The 20717-nt window shown below is 49.8% G+C and overlaps 1 protein-coding gene across 9 annotated transcripts in view; it reads left to right on the top strand.

Annotated features, from left to right (window-relative positions):
- NCOA1 (nuclear receptor coactivator 1) overlaps window positions 1–20717 on the top strand; it is a 185237-nt gene that overhangs the window by 108677 nt on the left and 55843 nt on the right. For all 9 annotated transcript variants that reach the window (XM_054821103.1, XM_054821098.1, XM_054821099.1 and 6 more), the window contains 2 exons: window positions 12818–12924; window positions 16831–16997. In XM_054821103.1, the coding sequence (XP_054677078.1) occupies window positions 12839–12924; window positions 16831–16997 (253 nt within the window). In that variant the 5' untranslated portion in view covers window positions 12818–12838. The remainder of the gene's footprint in view (window positions 1–12817; window positions 12925–16830; window positions 16998–20717) is intronic.

Raw genomic sequence — 20717 nt, 5'->3', positions numbered from 1 at the left:
GCAGACCAAAGGTGGACAGTGGAAACTAGAGGTCTCGAGTGGTGGTGGGAGAAGCAGAGGGCCATCTGTCCTGCCCCTTGCCGTGACTTTTGTTGGCTAGTGCCAGTAACACCTGCAGATACTGCTGGTGGTGGGAACGTGCAGGAGAAAGCAGAAGTAGTCCAAAGTGTTTGACTAAAAGCAGGACCGATGTGAGTAAACAAAATAAAGCAAGAAAGAGCAAAAGAAAAAGGGAAAGAAGAAGAAGAAGAAAAACTGTCCAGAACTTCTGCTGGTGCAATAGCACCATCTTTTAGATGTCTTCAAAGCATGGTTACAAGGTTAGTCATTAGATCTGAGGTCTCAACCCTCCCACCAGTTCAGCTTCTTGGAATTTTTGGTCTTGTCAGTGGATGTATTTTATATCGAGTCAGTTTATAGTGTCTTCCTTTCTGTCTGATCCACCAGAACTCTTGAGTTTGCTCAAGCTCTTTGCTCAAACATGAAGGTATGGTTTAATCCAAGAGCTTCCCCGCACCAGGGTTCCTCCACTGTTGGGAAATGTCAGTGGGTTTTGCTGGGCTTATGACTGAAGTTGGCCCAACATACAGGCGTGATGAGCATCAATTGCTGGATTTTAAGGAGGAATTTTAGTTTCCCCAACTGCAGTGATAATTAAATATGCTTTGTGCTCAAAAGGCGTGGAGTTGTGTGGCTGTTTGGGAGCTGTCAGGGATGCTGTTTCACACCGTGCCTTCCCCAAAATGTGTGGGTTGGATGCACGTCTGGAAGATGGGGTTGCTAGGTGTCCATCACCAGCATTATGGTGGCTTTTGGTGGGCTGCTGGAGTATTTCTTCCGCAGCTGCAGGCCAACACTCCATGTTTGTTCTTTAATCCATGCATTTGAGGTATCCAAGATACTGTGCAAGTACCAAAACAGGTAATAACACATGTAGGGGTGGGTGTGTATATAGAGATAAATAAATCCTGCAAATATGGGATAGAAGGGGCCTGGAGCGCAGCATCCCCCTTACAGCAGGTCCATCGCCAACATGACATGGTCACAGCAGGCTCATGTAGAGAGCCACGCCACTCCTGAAGAGGGTTTTTCCCCACTCCATCCTGCTCCTTCCTTCTGGTCGAAGGCGTTGGGGCCAGCTTTGCCGATGAAAGCTGTGGCATTGCCGGCAGCCGAGTGCCGTCTCTGCTGACGGGTTCCCATGCCATCGTCCAACGTAGGATGTGCCGGTGCCTTTGCTGCTCGCGAGTTATGGTGATTTTTACGAAGCCACATGTGCTTGTGCCGCAGTTTAATTTGTGCTACATGAGAACCTGATGTATTTGTACGTTCTGCCAAATACTTTCTTCTCCCCATAGAGAAAATTGTGTAATTGCAACGTGTAATTCACGAGCGTAATATGAAACTAAATGTGTAATGTTCTGTGACTGCGAGGGAATTAGCCTTATTTTTCCCTTTCAGAAGCTGTATAAATTAACCCACTTTTCCTATCAGTTACTGGGAGAAAAGGTTATGCTTGCAGTTCTGTTTTGTATCTTATCTCTGCTGTAAACATTGCCAAGTGATGCTTGCTGGCGTCGAGACACGAGGAGGACTGCTCAAGGATGGCAACTAAATTGCATATCCATTTCTGGGTTCACCTCAGTTTGTGTTTGCAACATATTCCCATTAGTGCAAAGCAATTGCAAAAAAAAAATAATAAATATGTATTTTTGCATTGAAAGAGCAAGGTTACTGCTTGCAAAGTAGAGAAGAGCATCTTTTCCCAGAGACGGGACAGAGCTGTTGTAGCATGCAATGGATGACCCCTGTGTGGGAGCCCACCACGAGTCCTTGCTCCCGTGTGTTTTTAAGCAGAGCATTGCCGTTTTTACCATCCACCGGCTAAATTTCCCTCCCTCTCACTGGTATAGTGTACTCAGTGGCCCTGAGTGGACAACAAGAAAAATTATTATTTTTTATTAAAATTATACACACCGAACCTTGACTCACCTATTCAGAGGGTTTCATGCATCGCTGCTGTTTCTCTCTGACATGGAACATTCATTCTCTCACCTTGCTACCAGCCTTGCTACCTCCAAAACTACTAACCATGCATGACCTGGCTAACGTCTTTGTTGGCGACACGGACAGTGGGATCGAGTGCACCCTCAGCAAGTTTGCTGATGACACTGAGCTGTGTGGTGGGTCAACACGTTGGAGGGAAGGGATGCCATCCAGAGGGACCTGGACAGGCTGGAGAGGTGGGCCCATGTGAACCACGTGAAGTTCAACAAGGCCAAGGGCAAGGTCCTGCACGTGGGTCGGGGCAATCCCAAGCACAACTCCAGGCTGGGCAGGGAATGGATGGAGAGCAGCCCTGAGGAGAAGGACTTGGAGGTGTTGGGGGACGAGAAGCTCACCATGAGCCGGCAATGTGCGCTGGCAGCCCAGAAAGCCACCCGTGTCCTGGGCTGCGTGTCCAGCAGCGTGAGCAGCAGCAGGTCGAGGGAGGGGATTCTGCCCCTCTGCTCCGCTCTGCTGAGACCCCCCTGCAGTGCTGCGTCCAGCTCGGGGGTCCCCAGCACAAGAAGGACACGGAGCTGTTGGAGCCAGGCCAGAGGAGGCCACGGAGATGAGGCGAGGGCTGGAGCACCTCTGCTCTGGAGACCTCAGGCTGAGAGAGTTGGGCTGGTTCAGCCTGGAGAAGAGAAGGCTGCGGGGAGACCTTAGAGCCCCTTGCAGTCCCTGCAGGGGCTCCAGGAAAGCTGGAGAGGGGCTGGTGCCAAGGGCAGGGAGTGACAGGCCAAGGGGAATGGCCTGAAGCTGCAGGAGGGGAGATGGAGATGGGATGTGAGGCAGAAATCCTGCCCTGTGAGGGTGCTGAGGCCCTGGCACAGGGTGCCCAGAGAAGCTGGGGCTGCCCCTGGCTCCCTGGCAGTGTTCAAGGCCAGGCTGGATGGGGCTTTGGGCAACCTGGGCTAGTGGAGGGTGTCCCTGCCCGTGGCACTAGGGGGGTGGGACTGGATGGACTGGGAGGTCCCTGCCCACCCAAACCATTCTGGGATTCTGTGAGTCTATGATGCAGCCTTGGGGTGATCTGATGGGGTTGCCAGTCCCAAAATGAAAAAGAGTGAAAGAAATCCAAGCGGGATGGCACTTAACCCAGATCTTAAAGAGAGACTTAAACCTCACTGCGTCCACCACTGTAGAGACCACTGCAGCCAGCCCATCACCTGGCAGATGGTTCTTGTTCAACCCATGCATGTTTGGTTTTCCCCTCCCGTGGACGGCTCCATGTCCGCTAACAGCAATATTTGAATGCTTTTCTTCTGGTTTTTGGATATGCAGAAATATATGGATGCAAATGCTCGCGGAGTACGTGCTGACATTCGTGAGCAGCCCTATAATAAGGCAGTTGGCATGCTTTGGGAAAACAGCTGGTGTAAGAAGAAATTTGAATTTCTATTGGGCTTTTAATGAGGATAGAAAACAAAGCGGGTTTAATACTTGGAGATCTTTACATGGGCTTAAAATACTTGATCGGAGTCATTTTCAAGGGAAAATGGTGCGTCGTCATCCTTTTAAATGGACTTTTCCCATGGGTGTAGCAGTTGTTGGTGGAGTAAGTTATGCGATACAGAGTTGTGACCCATACAAATTGAAAATAGGTGGTGGGTTCCCATCTTACCTAGCACCAAGGCATCTGTCTCTATCTTTCATTGACTCGTTGTGCTGCTGACGTGAATTCAGACTTGGTTTTGTCTAGGATCTTGGCAAGAGGGTTGAAATGGAGAGGGAATGAGCCCCAGCTCAGACCAAGTGGGCACTTGTATTGACCCAACTTTTGGAAAGGAGCCAGGCTCCTCATCAGGAGGAACCTCAGCAGCAAAATTTCATCCCCTGCTTGCTCGTAGCTCAGTCTGCTGACCCCAGGACTGCGACGAGGCTCAGGGTTTCCCCATTCTGAGCACTGGAAGATGGAGCTGAGTTCAAATAGCAAGGACACTGGGTAGTGACACCAAGGGTGTCCTGCCTGGGGACATGGATAGTGCCACGGCAGCAGCACGGTCCTACCCCCAGCTCCTACCAGCTGGTGGGGAATGCAACCACGGCTCAGGCAGTGACAACCTCAGGAGAAGGAGATGAACAAGTTTCAAAGCAACTTGCAGATGAGTTTTACCAGCAGTGCTGTTCAGAGCGAGCAACGCGAGCAGAAACTCAACTTCAGGTGCTTGTTAGAAACCTTTCTTCCTGCTGTCATTTCAAATGGCAGCCTTTGGCAAGGCGCTTGTGCTTATTTATGTGGGTCTTTAAAAAAAGTTAGGTGCTTTAATGTCATCATACATAACTATGGTCACTTCTGATCACTTGAGTCAGGAATTATCTTCTGGGCAGCCACCTTCTGGGGAAAACTTAGAAGAACGTATAGGACAGGGTGTTTTAGCAGGGAGATCTTGAGCTGATGCTCAAAGTTACTAATAATTAATCAGCAGCATTTCAGTGCTCCAGAAATTAATGTGGGGAGATGACATGCAAGACGGCACCTTCTGAAGGCTTTGCTGGAGCTGGTGGGCTCTGATCCTCTCACCCTGGGGAAGCAGCATCAAGGATGGCAGCACAAGGCGAGTCATCCTTTTTCATTTTCCTGTATTTTTTGTAATGTAGCAGAAGGAAAAGTTTAGTTTTTATATTTTCATGTTTCCCTCATGACTGATTGTGCTTTGGTGCCCATTCATTCTTCTGAACAACCCCAGAGCAGCTCAGAAGGTGAATTCTTGAAAGTCAGGACAGGTAGCAGAAGCTGTGGGTGATCATTTATTCCTGAAAACCCTCCATGGTGCAGCGTGATTCTTACTGAGTTTATTTGCTTTGGGTTTGGGGTGGGGTTTTTTTGGCTTCCTGTTTTCTAGCTGTCTTCCCTGTACTTGGCCATGCGAGGGGATTCATGGTGGTAGCGTGGAGATGCTCAGACAGAAGTGAGATGCTTAGGGGTTGGAAAATCATGTGCTGTGACAATTCCTGCCCCTCCGAGCGCGCGATCTAATTAAGACAGACAACAGATGGCTACAACAAACAGATGTGGGTGAGCACCAGGTAACAAGGAGATGATTGCAATTAGTGTAATAAGCAGCACATCAGTTATCTCCTGTCTGTTGTATTTTAGCTGAGGTGAGTTTTAAAGAGGTCTTGGGAAAATAACGGAGTGGCAATGTGGATTTTCAGAGGTCTCCTTAGGCATCAAATCATAGAATCATAGAATCACGGAATGGTTTGGGTAGGAAGGGACCTCAAAGCCCATCTAGTTCCACCCCCTGCCATGGGCAGGGACACCCTCCACTAGCCCAGGTTGCCCAAAGCCCCATCCAACCTGGCCTTGAACACTGCCAGGGAGCCAGGGGCAGCCCCAGCTTCTCTGGGCACCCTGTGCCAGGGCCTCAGCACCCTCACAGGGCAGGATTTCTGCCTCACATCCCATCTCCATCTCCCCTCCTGCAGCTTCAGGCCATGCCCCTTGGCCTGTCACTCCCTGCCCTTGGCACCAGCCCCTCTCCAGCTTTCCTGGAGCCCCTGCAGGGACTGGAAGGGGCTCGAAGGTCTCCCCGCAGCCTTCTCTTCTCCAGGCTGAACCAGCCCAACTCTCTCAGCCTGAGGTCTCCAGAGCAGAGGTGCTCCAGCCCTCGCCTCATCTCCGTGGCCTCCTCTGGCCTGGCTCCAACAGCTCCATGTCCTTCTTGTGCTGGGGACCCCCGAGCTGGACGCAGCACTGCAGGGGGGTCTCAGCAGAGCGGAGCAGAGGGGCAGAATCCCCTCCCTCGACCTGCTGCTCACACTGCTGGACACGCAGCCCAGGACACGGGTGGCTTTCTGGGCTGCCAGCGCACGTTGCCGGCTCATGGTGAGCTTCTCGTCCACCAACAGCCCAAGTCCTTCTCCTCAGGGCTGCTCTCCATCCATTCCCTGCCCAGCCTGGAGTTGTGCTTGGGATTGCCCCAACCCACATGCAGGACCTTGCCCTTGGCCTTGTTGAACTCCATGTGGTTCACACGGGCCCACCTCTCCAGGCTGTCCAGGTCCCTCTGGATGGCATCCCTGCCCTCCAGCGTGTCAACCCACCACACAGCTCGGTGTTGTTGGCAAACTTGCTGAGGGTGCACTCGATCCCACTGTCCGTGTTGCCAACAAAGACGTTAAACAGTGCCGGTCCCAGTACCGACCCCTGAGGAACGGCACTCCTCACTGGTCTGCTGTTTGACATCGAGCTGTTGACCGCAACTTGCTGAGTGTGACCATCCAGCAAAATATTGATTTCCCACAGCTGGATTATTCATTTTCATCGTGCTAAGGCAAAACCCTTTCCCATGTTTTCCCATTCATTTGTAAAACAAATTGGCTGCTGGAATTCTCCCCGGGCTAAAGGGGAATGACTGCTGTGGCTCTGAGAGTTGTAAATGTGATAGAGATGATGGGCGCATTAAAATTCACACCTTCTCCTTAGCCCGTGGCCTCTCAAAGGATGATACTCATTCCGCAGGACATTGATTTTGATACCTCTTTCCCTTCTTTTTATATTTTCTAAGGATCATGTAGAGAGCAAGCACTTGCAGGGCTGGTGTGCAGCTGGCCCGTGCTTTCATCCTGAAGGAATTCACTCGGATGCGTGCGTTTTTGTTACTGTATGCAAAATTCCCTTTGGCTGAATAGGTTTGATTTTATGGTCTGTACAGCCCATGTTACCTTTCCAAAGCAAACTATTTCTTGTGGGTAGAAGGTGATGGAGAAGCCTGGATTTGGAAAGCAAAGCTTATCTTCTTCATTGGAGCCATTTCTAGTGCTCAGAATTAAAATCAGAAAGAAAACGGTGCCCTGAAAGGTGGGATTGGTGTCCTGTCTCTGTATGCTGTTAGTATGAGATTCACTCCTTCCCATGGCTGCTCTGCAGAGGACACAGGTCTGTAGGACCTGTGGGTGAAGGACTTGATTCTTGGTGCTGGCTGGCCCATCATGGCCACCATGGGTGGTTGTGAAGCCAAGGGCTACTCTTATTCCCCATGGGCACACCAGCTTGTTGGCATTTCCCACCTCTGCAAAACCTTCTGCAGTAGTGAATGCAGGATGGGGCCGCTGCCAGGAGTTCAGTCTTCCACCAGGATGGGTTGAGCTTCTCCATTAGGGTCAAGGAACAAACCCGCCATGGTCTACAAGGTCAGAAGACACCTTCAGCTCTGTACCCATCTCCTTGTTTGGTTCTGAAGAGCAAAAAGCTCCTGGGAGCTTTGGTGCCTGGACGTGGACCGCTGCAGGATGACGCGTGGCCGGGGTGCTCGTTGCTTGCCAGGGCTTTGCACTTCCAGGGTGCCCTTCACAAGAGGACTCAGAGCGGTTTGTAAATATTAAGTCAATTAATTCCCAGGATTTGCCAGCACTCGGGGAGCTTTTTATTTCCCTCCTGGCATAGCAGGAGCAGGGTATAGAAATGAGCTGCCCGGGGCCACCCGACTTGCCATGGTCCTTTCTTCTCCACGCCAGTGGCAGTGGAAAGCCTCTCCTGAAGGCTGTAGGCATCTCACACATCCCCCCTGTCCCCTGCCCCACAGGGCTGGCAGGTGGATGTAGATGCGGGGAATTGAGATGGTGGGCTTTCGCTCCACTGCGTCCCCGAGCTGACAGCTTTTATTAGCCTGCTGCCTCCGCAGAGCCGGTGATAATTAAGATTTCTGCACGTCCTGCTTATCTCCTAGGAAGGAAAGCAAATACCGGCCCTCCAGGCTGGACGGACATGGGGACACTGGGGCGTGCTGCTCTCTCCCTGAATTCATCCTCCTCCCATTGCCACAAACTCTTCTTACCGAGGCGATGCGAGATCAGGCAGGATGGATCTCCCCGCTGCCTTCACCTCTTGTTTTCCCCAGTGAAAGTAAATCTTTTTGCATCAGCTCCCTCCTCCTACAGCCCTAACGACCTCAGAGACTCAAGGTAGGGTTGCTGCAAGCCCTCCTGGTGACCTTGAGCGTGTTCCATCCAGCCTTGACTCGAGCATGATTGTTATTATCCTAACGACAGAAGCATCACTTGGTGTCGAGGGGGGATTCTCAGGCCGGGATGGGTAACGGGAACCAAGGCAAACCCAGTTGCTTGTGCTTCCCAGGCGGATGTCCCAGAGTCAGAGGGTCCATCCGGCAGCATCTCAGCCAGGCTCAGGCAGAAGACCGAGGGCTCGCAGGCTAGGTGAGAGGCAGGAGGAAACGAAGCAGGGAAATTGGGGTAAGGTACCAAGAAAAGAGGATTTAGCTGGAAGGCGGACGTCTGCAGGCTGGAGCAGTGGCATATGGATACAGGGACTTCCCACCACACACACACATTCCCCAAGAAGTGTTGCACAAAACGGATGTGACACTTGTTTTTGACAACTTCAGCCACCAAAAAAACGGTGTGTAATCAGGACTTCACATTTCTCTCCTTTTTTTGTTGGGGATGAGGTCAGAAAAAGAAGTTCTTTTTTAAAAAAACCCCAGCCCAAACCTAGCACCGCATGCAGTAAGTTAGCAAGGGACTCACTCGCACCCGTTGCCTCTTCTCTATCCACATCACAGCTTCCACGTGTCTTCTGTAATCTGCAGAAATTTTAAAATAAAAATAAAAAAAAGTAAGGTTTGTTCTGACCCCGGCAATGAGAGGAACAGCTGATGATGAACTTGTGAGGGGAACAATATAGACGTGTCCTTGCGACACTCCGGGTATGCTCTTAATTACCTCTAATTGAGACTGCGTATGCACAGATGGGTTGTATTTTGATGATAAATAGCTGTAATATGAGGGACTTTTCCAACATTGTCGTTTTTTTTAAAAACAACCGACTAATTGTGTTTCACTCTGATAGATGTTAGTGTTATTTTGTAAGCGATTTTTTGGGGTCAAATTCATCCAAAATGTGGGAAATACCTTTTAGAAATAGGCAGTTCTGTTAAAATTAAGTATTTGGTGGCCAGCTCTGTCTTCCACGCTGTCAGTTCAAATCACTCGGGCCATTTGTGTCTGCTAGAGGTAGCGATGGCTGTCTTTGGGAAGCTATTGGAAATCCGTTGGTATTAGTAGGAGAGCAAAGCATTAAGCTGCAATAATTCACATCTTTTTTCTTTTTTTCGTTTTTTGTTAATGTGGAAATTTCATTTGTGTCATGATCCCCAAGGTCGTGTTGGAATATTGATGTTGGTTAGTGCTTCATCCTACGTGTCCAGGCTCTTATCTCTGCTAGGATATTTGTTAGCATCCCAAAAAGCAGCATCTTCTTCAGGTGGATGCTCCGGTATGGCATGTTGCAGGACCGATGGATGAGGAGAGAGTATAGGGTTGGAAATCAGAGGTGGTTTCACCTGCCTGGCCATGGGCAGTTCAGTTCAGCTTCTTATCCATTCCCCCTCTCCCTTTTTCCTTCTGATTAGTCTCTCTGAGACTAATTGGTCTCCGGTGAGCAGATGCAGTGGTGCATTGAGGTGCTGGTAACAAGAGGGGCCAGGGACTAATGCTGTATCCAGATCTGTGGACTAAGAACCAGGGGAGCAAGAACAACGTGGATATGGAGAATCACCTTTGAGAAGCTCCAAACCGTTGACCTCACCAGTGGCTTGAGTTCAGCCCTGGTTTAGCTGGAGCTGGGGAGCTGCAGTCTCTGTCACAGGCGCTTGCTTTGCTGCTAAACGTGGTGCACATCGCAGCGTTGCTCATCAACACTGCTGCTCCAGGACCCCGGACTTGTGCACCAGCTGGAAGACAAAGCATGAAGCTGCTGGTTGCAATGATAATATCCATAGTTGTTGAAAAAACCCCACTCTACATTTTGGGTTTGCACCGTGACACGGGGTTTCTTCAGAGCAGCAGGTTCAGGGCATCTGTGGGATGAGGCTTCTTCCATGTGCATCGGGAGGAATGCGAGAGGCCAACGCTCTTGTGTGTTGATGCAACACTTAGGTCTTGCTCCCGCCGTGGTCAAACATCTCCCAAGGAGCCCCTGTGAGCAAGCAGCACCGGCGGGGACAGCAGCAGCATTTTATGCCATCCCTTAACATATTATTTTGGTGCTTGTGACAGCAGAGGAGCAATTGGTTTAGCAGAGGTCTGTGTCGGACAACCCCCGTATTAAGCCTGGAAACCGCTTCCCCCACCCCTGGCTGAACTAATTAGCTCGTTTTCATTACCATCGCGCCATCCTTCCTCTGCCTCTGTTTGCTTTCCTAGGCCAGCAGAATATTAACATTTTTACAAGAAGCCAGTGTTTAGAAATCAGGTTTCCGGTGAAACGGCCTGGAGCGCGGGCAGCAGCAGGCAGAACTGCCTTTCACCAGCAGCCCAACCCTTTCCCTCAGTGGGGGATGTTGGCCCCTGCTCTTGCCTTGACCCAACGGGGCTTTCGAACCGAGTCATCCCCGTTATTTTTAGACTAAATGACATTTTTTGGCTTGTCAGCCCTGGCAAGTTTTGCCATAAAATAAACTACTTTTACAATAAAAAGAAACATTGAGTGTATTACATCAAGGGCTTAACTCAAGCCAAGGATTTCAGTTAAGGATGCAATGTTGTCCTTAGTTCACCTCTCTAGGGCATATGGTCGCTCTTGCCAAGCCACAGCCCCGCAGTGGAGCATCCCGGTGGGACAGTCGACTTTACCTGCCCTATCCCCGCTCGTTTTTCCTTTTAATTCAGTTGCTGATAGGCAAAATCAGGACCTGTAAGAGCAACGCCACTTAGAGAGACTCTGTTTTGGTGAGAGCAAGTTAAACCTTCAAGAAGAAGGTTTAATCTCCGGGAAGCTTCTCTGAAACCCCAGCGACCCTTTCTCACCTAGAGCAGATGATGCAGCACTTTTAGTTTTCCAGTCTCTAAATTTTTCAAGAGTTTGCTTTTTTCCCCTTCCTTATATTTGCGTTGGCATCATTCCTTCTTGCAAACATGAACTCAGATCCATGGTCATGGCTAGCTTGCTGGCATCTGCTCAGGGTTTCTCATTTCGGTGGACAAGCTCTCGTGTCCGTGACATTGATCACCTGCTCTAATATTGCTAAAACAATTTCAGGAACCACGTTTGCCGTAGCACTGGTGATGCAAGCGTTAGCAGAAATGCCTGTGTGCTGCCGAAAGATGGGCTCTTGCCCCTTGGCACTGGACTTTAAACTCAGGTATTTCATGTATTTCGGAGTAGAGCTTTTCAATTCTGAGTGTAGAGGTGAGTCACTGGGGGAGGTGGTGGGCCAAAATGTGTAACGTACCCCTGGATGCCTCAGTCGTAGGAGATAACGAAGCTGGTAACGCTGGTTTTCATAGAATCACAGACTCACAGGATGGCTGGGGTTGGAACGGACTGTTAAAGCTCATCTAGTCCAACCCTCCTGCCACGGGCAGGGACATCTTCAACTAGATCAGGTTGCTCAGAGCCCCGTCCAACCTGACCTTGAATGTTTCCAGGGATGGGGCATCTCCCATCTCTCTGAGCAACCTGTGCCAGTGTTTCAGGGTACCATTACTTTATTTCTCAGGGGTTGTATCTTCTCACAATGATAAATACTTCTAAAAATTAAATGAAGAATTTGGAGGGTGGCATTACCCACTGTTCAATTATTGTAGTTACTGGAAATGTCACCGAATGGCTCTAGCAAAGCAAGGGAAGCAACGTGCACAGCTGGGTTTTCTTCTGGAGAAGCTCCGTCCCTTGGTTTAACATGTTGTATGAGGTTTTGACCATGTCCTGTGCGTGTGTAGTCCCTTTAGGTTGTTGGAGCAGATTGTCTGAGTTCTCAGGTCTAAGAGTATCACGGTCTTTGTCCAAACCCTTTAACACCCTTCAAGGTGAAGTGTCCAGAAAGAAGCCTTAATTGACTTTCTTGCCCTTATTTGGCTTACATACTATTTTATTCAGTTAAATATAAAAAGTATAATTCTTTATTAAGGAGCATTAGTACGTGGGATATTGCAATGTTACAGTCCTCATGACTTCTGGACCTTCTTTGGTTGCTTAGAGCTCTCGTTTCCCATAGCATGGACTAGTTTACCCAACATCTGTTGAAATTACACCCCAAAAATAAGGGTGAAATGTCCACGTGTTGGAGAGAGCTGGAACCCGGGAGGCGCCCAGCATTGGGACCGGCCAAGGACCGGCTGTGGTGGGAAGCTCTCTGCTAGGAGAAGGTTGGGGCTGGGAGGACCACGCGTGGGAGGCAGCCTCAGCGGGAGGTAGAGGAGGGGTTCGTGGGAGGGTGTTGCATCCCGTTAAGAGATGAGTCAGTTCGCAGCTCTAATTAAAGCCCAGGCCATGTGCCGAGGGGAAAGGAGGTGGGGGGGAGCAGGAGTGCAGACACAATGCAAGGGGTGGAGCGTCCTCTGCCAGCCGTAAGTCAGAGGAACCGGGGGGAAGATGGCAGAGGAGCTGAAGATGGAAGCTTGCAGGAAAAGAAAACAAAACAAAAGCAATCAAATGCCCTTAAACAAAGCGTTGGAGCGGGCTGTGTTTAGATCGTTGTTAAAATGCTGTAGGGCCAAGGAGCTAGAGTACAGGGATACAGGGAAGAGCTCAGTCTGTGATCTAAGGATGGTGGTGCTGGTGGGGAGGGCTTGCTTGGCCAAATGGTGAGCGGGGGACACCAAAAGGAGGGTAACGTGATCACGTGTTGTCTTCCCTTTGCACCATTTCCTTCACAAACGAGTCATCAATTCAACAAGAAAGACTTGCATTGGGTTAGTTCCCTCTTCAGAGCTCCCTTGGTCCATGTTTTCCGGCTGTGCCGCAGAGGAACCACTCCTGCAGCTGCAAAAAGCTTGTCCTTACCCTGTCTCTCTTCGGTTCCAGGTGCAAAGTAGGTCAACCAACATGAGTGGCCTTGGGGACAGCTCAACGGACCCTGCCAACCCCGACTCTCGGAAGAGGAAAGGCTCGCCCTGCGATACAGCCCAGAGGTACGTGCGCCGCTCCCAATCCGTCCCCTGCCGCGGCTACTTTGTCATTCCCACTGCGTCGCTCCGTCCCGTCTGCTCGAGCAGATGGAGCCAGGTTTCAGCCACTCGGAAACGTTCACACTTCCCACCAGAACTTCGCTTTGCTTTTAGCGGTGGCTGCAGTGGAAGATGGAGCATGATGGAAATGCGGCTCCCCATCTGCTCTGCTTGTTGTTAGGTGGCAAATGATGATTAGAGGCTCGTTATCAAAGTTAACGTATTGATTTTATAAATTGAGAGCGCTCAGAGCATCGGGAAAGCTTTCTCAGGGGTAAATTTGGGGCAGATACTTCTGTGAGGTCTGCAGATCATCCCAAGCCTTCTGCTTCTTCACGCCAGATTCCCAAGAAACCCATGTTTTCGTAGTATTCAGAAACTTTGGTGGAGACCCTCTTGCTCCATGGTGCGGTTACAGAATGGAAATTATTTCTATCTGAAATATTTTCATTTCTGCGTGCTGATGCAGGCTCTTTCAAAGCTGAGCTCACTGCGGAAAGGCACCTTTTGCTTATGACCAAGCCTTCCCGTCCCAGCTACCTTGCCACCTGATTTAAGACTGCAAAGTACCGGGTAGAGGCAGTTGTGATCTCCTTCCACAGGCTTTTCCAGGCTCCCTGTCAATCCTGTGCATTTTTTCCGTGGCGATATAGCCTGTTACTAAGGATGAACGTACGATGCTACTGCTGACTCCGTGTCTGTGCTGCCTGGGATGCTGTTTTGCTCATCGTTACAGAATATGGATGCCCTGAGCAAACCCCGGGTGTGTTCTCTATCACTTATAGCTCATACGTGATATTCTAGACAATAAATGTAAAGGCTACGGTGTTCCAGGAGAGAGGCATTAAGTGGTTGAGGATTTCTGTTTTTTGAAGGTTTTGGTTGCAACATCTCCCTTCTGTAGAGTTCACGCACCTTCTTACAAAGGCTCTGTGGTTCATGGGGTGCCATTAAATTGCAGAAGACATTTTGATAGCACTTGTAGCTGTCTTATTCCTATCAAATACTTCTGTAATCACATGAAGTATTTCCCCCTTCTGGCCGAGTCATTTGAGTCAGAGCTCTTCCGCCCTCGCTGCTGTCTCCAGGCTGGTCTAGGAGCCCATCCTCACCCCAGAGGTGAGTGTAGGGTGAAGCTGTTGGTCCTTGAGTCCCCATGACAGAGCCATGGGTAGCAAGGTGGGCTTGGACACCTCTTCTTGAAGGAATTGCTCTCTAGATGAATGAGCATGCACCTGGCTTTGCTTCATCTGGTCTGCCTTTGGAAAGCAGATCTCTTGTGGTTTGTTTCCTAACCCCTAAGCACCCCAAGAAAGCCTGCTGCTGCCAACACCGGGGGTCTTTCAAAATACATAGGACGAAGAACAAACTGATCGCGGAGAAGCAGAAACTTCTGGATGAAGGATTCTCCTTCCTTGTCCGAGCACAATGAGGTTTTGCATCCACAAAGCACCTACAAGCATTTTTAGAAGGGTTGACTCAAATACTTGTCATTGGGTTGGCCATCCAACCCCGAACACTGGAGCTGAAGCATGTTACCAAAATCCAGAAGAGAAGTCCTCACCAGTGCTGCATCTTACTTCCTTCGAACCATCTCCAGACTCGCAGCCGTGGTGGGGAGGGACCTTGTCCTCCTCCCTGGGCTGGCCAGAGTCCTCTGTAACATACTCTGGAGCAAAGTGAACTTCAAAACTCCTTTGTTAAAACTTCGAAGGTTTAACTATTCCTTTTGATGATACTTGGGAGTCATAAAGAACATCCTACTGCTGTAATATTCTCATGATGCTTTTATGTAAGGAAAATTGGCCAATTCTCCCTCCTACAATTTGAAAGTTGCCACAGCAACAGCAACATTAAGGGTTTTCATGAAATGAGCTCACCCACAACAGAGGGATTTTTTTTTTTCTCTTTCTCCCCTCTGCTATTGCTTTTTGGTTCGCAGGGAGAGCTAGGAATTAATTTGACCTTAACTAAAATATTTGCTCAGCTCCTTCGAGAAGCATTTGCCTGCCCATTGCCAGGGAGCGCGCCAGCACCGGTGTCACCGATACCTGTGCAAAAATAGGCTGAAGGCCATGGCTGGACCTAGCACTTCTGCATCCAACCGAGCTCCGTGAAGCCAGTTTTGCTGCCTGTGACCCGTTGGCAGCTGCCTGCTGGGGAAGCGAGGGCTCCTGCACCTACCCGAGCCCATTGCAGAGGAGTTTCCAGGTTGCACTGCGTGTCTCCCATGGGAGGTCTCTCATGGACTTCACAAGACCGGTGGCCTGAGCAGAGACACGGCTGTGTCCTCCATACCCTCCTTTCTTTTTTGATTGTGCTGCTCCACTGAGCTGAAGGAGGGCGAGTCATCCCTGTTGCTCCTCTGGGCAGTCATGACACCTGGAGAGACACGGGCAGGAGGAGAAGTAAGATGATGGAGAGTGAACTTGGGAGGCAAGGGGAGGTTCATCATGGAGGCTTATCCCTGCAGTTGTCAACTATTTTCATGTGAGAGCACGTTTAAGCAGCAGTAAAATGTCGAAGAGACAACGCCTACCTGTCAGGCCTGGATATTGAGTTAATAAAGTGGCTGGAATTAGGAAAAAATAAACAAACATCTGGGCAGCTTACCTGAGGAGCTCCTTGGAGCGGAGGGCTGGTGGTGTCTCATCTCCTTTTGGACAGATATGGTTTCTAAAGGGTCTCTACAGAGTTATCAGGGTATAGTCATGCTCTGGTTGGTTTGCACTTGCTACGTGCCCCCTCTCAGCAGATAAAATAAACCAAACCTCTTCTCGAAGCCTTCAGCTGTTAGCAGAGCTTGTTCGGTCACGTAACACAAGCCAGAGCATGTCCGTGGTGGGACACAAATCTCCTACTGAACCAGACTTTTGGATTCAGCTTTTGTATCTAGTGTTTTCTCAGCCCCTCCATGAGTGGTGGGGCCTCTTTGAGACCAAGAACATCTCACTGTGCCCACAGGCATCTCAGCAGCTTCTTGGTGTCCGGTAGATAGTAGAGATTTTCAGGCAATGCTTCTTAAATAGAGTGCTGGGCGTCCTGTGGAGGTTGCAACAAAAAATTAGGTGGTTTATTGAAAACCGACCTGATAAAAGGCATCCCAAGCGGTGTAGAGTCATGTTGGGTGTTTTGAGGTGTGCTCATTTCACCCCGTGGTTGATGTAGAAGAAAGTATTGAGGGAAAATGTGTCTCTGTGTGTCTCTCCCATGTGCACAATTTGTTTTGGTGGCTTCGAAGCTCATAACGTCTTTGCTAAAGGAATATGTTACAGTGTCCAAGGTGGCTTCAACGATGGCCACGTCATAGCACGTAAATAATGTATTCTCAGTTCTCAGAATTTACAAATAGTTGATGGAAGAGCGTTGGGCTTCTGCAGCGGCCAAGAGCTAAAAGAAAAGCTGCTTTCACTGGGACAAAAAGGTTGATCTCATGAATATTTTTCATTTTCCTCGTGTCACCGTTGATTCCGATTTTCACTTTGGTGAACTCTGGTGGGTGTTGTTAGCTTTTCTGTATGAATTTAGGATTAAACTTGGCGACAGCTGGAATAGTGGCTGTAGAAAAATAAGAGGCTGTATAGAACTATTTTTTATTATTTTTGATATAACTCATTTATAACTACTTTTGAGAGGAAGACAGAGTCCCAAATTTTAAAGATCTGTTTTTGTTGGAGGTGTCTGGCTAGCCCTATGTATCTTCCTTGGCATTAATTTTTATTATATGCATAAAAATAGGCAAAGGTCTGAATGAACTCCCCAGTATTTTGGAGATATTTGGATTACAGCATGGTCATCACTCCAGCCAGTACTGAGCAGTGAGAAAAAGTCATTGATATGACTTTTAATTTTTCTTCCCTTCTCTAACAGCAATGAAAAACGGCGACGGGAACAGGAGAACAAGTATTTAGAGGAGCTGGCGGAGCTGCTGTCTGCAAACATCGGGGACATCGACACTCTGAGTGTCAAACCTGACAAATGCAAGATCCTAAAGAAGACTGTTGATCAGATCCAGCAGATGAAGAGGTTGGAGCAAGGTAAGGCGGCAGCCTCCTGCCTTGGCTTGTCGGAGTAAGAGCGTTCTCCTGGTACCCTTCAGACACTACATCGCAGCAAATAACTGTGACTTAATTCATGAAAAATCATGGCGTAATCACTCCGTTTGCGATAGTTTTCTTCCTCTCGCTTTTACGGAAGCAGTAATATGGAAGGGTATGCTTCGCCTCCGTTGCTTGGCTTGTTTGAGATCCCACCTTTGTTTCTGGTGCGAGGTGGCACTTTGTGTTTATGATTCATCCTGAAATTCTTCCTTAGACTGAAATAATCAGGAGGGCTTGTTAAGCTCTCAGGATCAGGCCCATTAAGGGCTTCTCAGCAATACTGCTATTAACTGTGTGCAGAAACCCCATTTTATGGCTGGGTAAGAGGAAGGACAGATAGCTCTGCCACACGCTGTGCAAGGCTTGGTGAAGAACCATGTACCCTTGTCAGATCTGTTCTCCTGCCAACCAAACAGATTAATCCACCTCCGGCCGGTGAATACGGCGCTGTAACCGGTGAACAGAGAAGAGATGCTTGAAAAGCCATATAAAGGTTAAAATTCACCACGAGTGTCAACTCGTAGACTGAAACGTGCAAGTCCAAAGGGCTCAAGCGATGCGCAGGGGGAGGGGTGAGGTGTATTAAAGAGGGAGTAGAACTTGTTCAGGTCCTTGCAACCCCAGCATCCCTCCTGGAGCTGCTGCAGGTGGGCTCCAGCTTGCTCTGCATCACGCCTGTAAGGGTTGCCTCTCTCACGCACTCAAATTCTTTGTCCTTCATGCAAATACTTCTTCCTTCACACAAACACTTTGTCCTTTGTGCAAACACTTTGTCCTTTGCGTGCAAGGTGAATCCCGCTCAGTATTAGCGCTGAGAACGCGTCATCCGTCAAGCGTTGCCTTTGCCAGAGCTCCTGTCGCATGTTCCGAGCAGAGCGGCGTTGCCCGATAACAGATGTTAAATTTTTCCCAAACCCCGTGGCTGGGATGTGGGTACGCACGGCCAGGCACTCCATAGAATCGCAGACTGGTTTGGGTGGGAAGGGACCTTTCAAGCTCATCTAGTCCAACCCCCCTGCCATGAGCAGGGACATCTGCAACGAGATCAGGCTGCTCAGAGCCCCGTCCAACCTGACCTTGGATGCTTCCAGGGATGGGGCATCTCCCACCTCTCTAGGCAACCTGTGCCAGTGTTTCACCACCCTCAGCGTAACAAATTTCTTCTTTATATCTAGTTTGAATCTACCTTCTTTTAGTTTAAAACCATCACCCCTTGTCCTGTCACAAGCCAGGCGTTGCCGTAGGTCCTCCCAGCTCACTATTATTTTAGGCACCGAATTTTGGGGCAAGCACTGCGGTAAAGCATTCGGCTCACGTTGCATGGGCTGCCCGGGCTTCCCGATGAACCAGGACAACTGCTTTTAGATTTCATTCACGTTGTGCCCGGGCTCTGAAAGGAGTTTGGTAGCGGGTGAGTACGCCCAGGTTCCTGCTCGCTGCCACTTCACTGTTCATTAGTTTTCTTGACATTGCACGGCAGGGCTGAACATTAACTAGGACAAGCACTACTTAAAAATATTATGCCTTGAGCTTTGCTCCGTATTGCCGGCTTATCTAGTGCGGCGCCAAATTACTGAAGAGAAGAAACTTCACCTGTATTTGTTCTTAGCAGTTTACTGCGAGAGCATTTTACATGAGGAAGTAGGAGAAATATGGTAAAAAGTCAGAATATTTGCAGCCAGAGACAATTTTCTGTCCTTGTAGTTATATGGAGTGTCAGACGTCGTGTTTCCCTGCCCGTGTCCTCCCTCCTCCTCCTCCTCCTCCTCCTCCTCCTCCTCCTCTCTGTTTCTCAGCCATAAAACTGATTAATATTTGCTAACTGTTGAGGACGTGGTTTTGTTGCTGAAGTGTTGTGAACGGTGACATACCCTGCAGCGCGTGGCCATGCTCCTTTCTAAGGAAACCCACCTGGAGACCCGAGTTCACGTAACAGAGAGGAGCTGGGGCGTTTGGACTTTGCAGTGTTGTGTTACAGCGGGCTCAGGACATCCCAGCAAATCCTAAAATCATACAAAACCCAGCAAATGCTCAGCCCAATAATAAGCAAACCCCATAAGCACCGGGGAAAATGATGCTAAACCTCGTAGCAGAGCAGATTTCAATGAAGAAAACCCACCCAACGTCCTGTTATTAATTTAATTTGGAAAACGTGCCAGGCACGAAGCTGGGGAGCTTGGGAGGGGGCAGGTGGCAGCACCGGGGGAGCGGGGACATCCCAGGGGGGACATCGTCCCCGTCGCCAGCCCTGGAGGGTTTGGAGGTCTCATCCCACCGGCTCTCCCCACCCTCGCACCTCTGCCGCGGGTTGTCCTCAGTTTTAACTGCACAGGGTTGGAGGGGCCGGCAGAAGCTTGCAGATGGATCGCACGCAGGGGCTGAGCCCTCCCTCCCTTCCCCCCGCCTGCTGGGCTGCTATTTAAAGTATGAAGCAAATGCTTTTAGAAAAGATTCCTAGGTCTGGCCACCTTCCAATGTTAGTAATGTACAGTTGGCAGAACAAGCGGTTTGCGGCTGTGGCAGCAACCTGAAATTCATCTGCCAAGACAGCAATAAACGCAGCGGAGGAAGAGGCCAGACAGTTAATTTTTCAGCCTTTGTCCGTCCCGCAAAAGTTTTTTCGATTTTTTTCAAGTGGAGTGGTTTGAGTGTCGGAACCCTGAACCCTGCCTGCGCGCGGTCACTGGCTGGGGAAGGAGGAGAAAGGGCCACCAACATCTCCTGGGCAGCGTGGAGGTCAGCAAGGAGAAGATCTCTCCGAGCATCCTGCCTGGGCTCCGCGGGGCAGTGGTCCATCTGTGCGGACCTCCTTCCCCTTTGCCTTCAGATTGATTCACGCCCAGGACGTGGATGCAGGAGGTCCTCTCCTGGGGTGGGTCCTCTGCTGCGGAGCCATGCCGTGAGATGGAGCTGGTCCATCCATCACACGGAGGTGAGCTCTCCCAAGGTTGTTTTAATTCAGAGCAGTGCTGCCGCGGTCAAAACCCGATGGCTGAAGGCAAGCTGGACAGCTTCGCTGCTCACCATGCATCGCTCCTTGGTTTGTAGGGTTAGCAGAGGTGGTGTGAAGGCTGTTAGAAGAAGCCATCAGGGCAGCGTGGTGGAGATGCGATGGAGTCAGGAGGCTGCAGGACGGGGAGGAGGTTTGGCTGCCATCAGGAAGGTGGCCGGTGTGTGGCTGCAAATGCAAAAATAAAGCATCTTGGTCGCACAGGAGAGTACAAAAATGAGCAGAGAGATTGGAAATGCTGTGTCGATGCACAGACTGCCACTTGTTTTGTTCCTTTTCTGTAAAATGACATAATATTTGATGCTTACCCTGCAAGTGCTTTGGAGGTTGGGGTCACCCCTGCCCCAAGGGGAGGCAGAGCCTCGGCATCCAACACCCTTGCGATGCCAGGCTCTGCGGTGGCAGGCGGGCTCCAGAAAGGTATTTCCCTTTTTCCCCTGGAAGAGTTTTTTAATTAAACACCCTGTTTTTTGGAGGGTGATAACCTTTGGTTTATGGAAGGGGTGATGAGCAGCATGCGGAGATCTGACAGAGACAGGAGCTGGCGGAGGGGTCATCTCATCTCCCTTGTAGAGCTCCCAACCTTGGCAGTGTCCTTTTTAAGATGAAACCACCAAGTCTTTTCCCAGAAGCCCTCTTCATTGATA

The sequence above is a fragment of the Grus americana genome, chromosome 3 (assembly GCF_028858705.1).
Source record: "Grus americana isolate bGruAme1 chromosome 3, bGruAme1.mat, whole genome shotgun sequence".
NCBI classification, from domain to species: domain Eukaryota; kingdom Metazoa; phylum Chordata; class Aves; order Gruiformes; family Gruidae; genus Grus; species Grus americana.
This window is presented reverse-complemented; position numbering and strand designations above follow the sequence as displayed.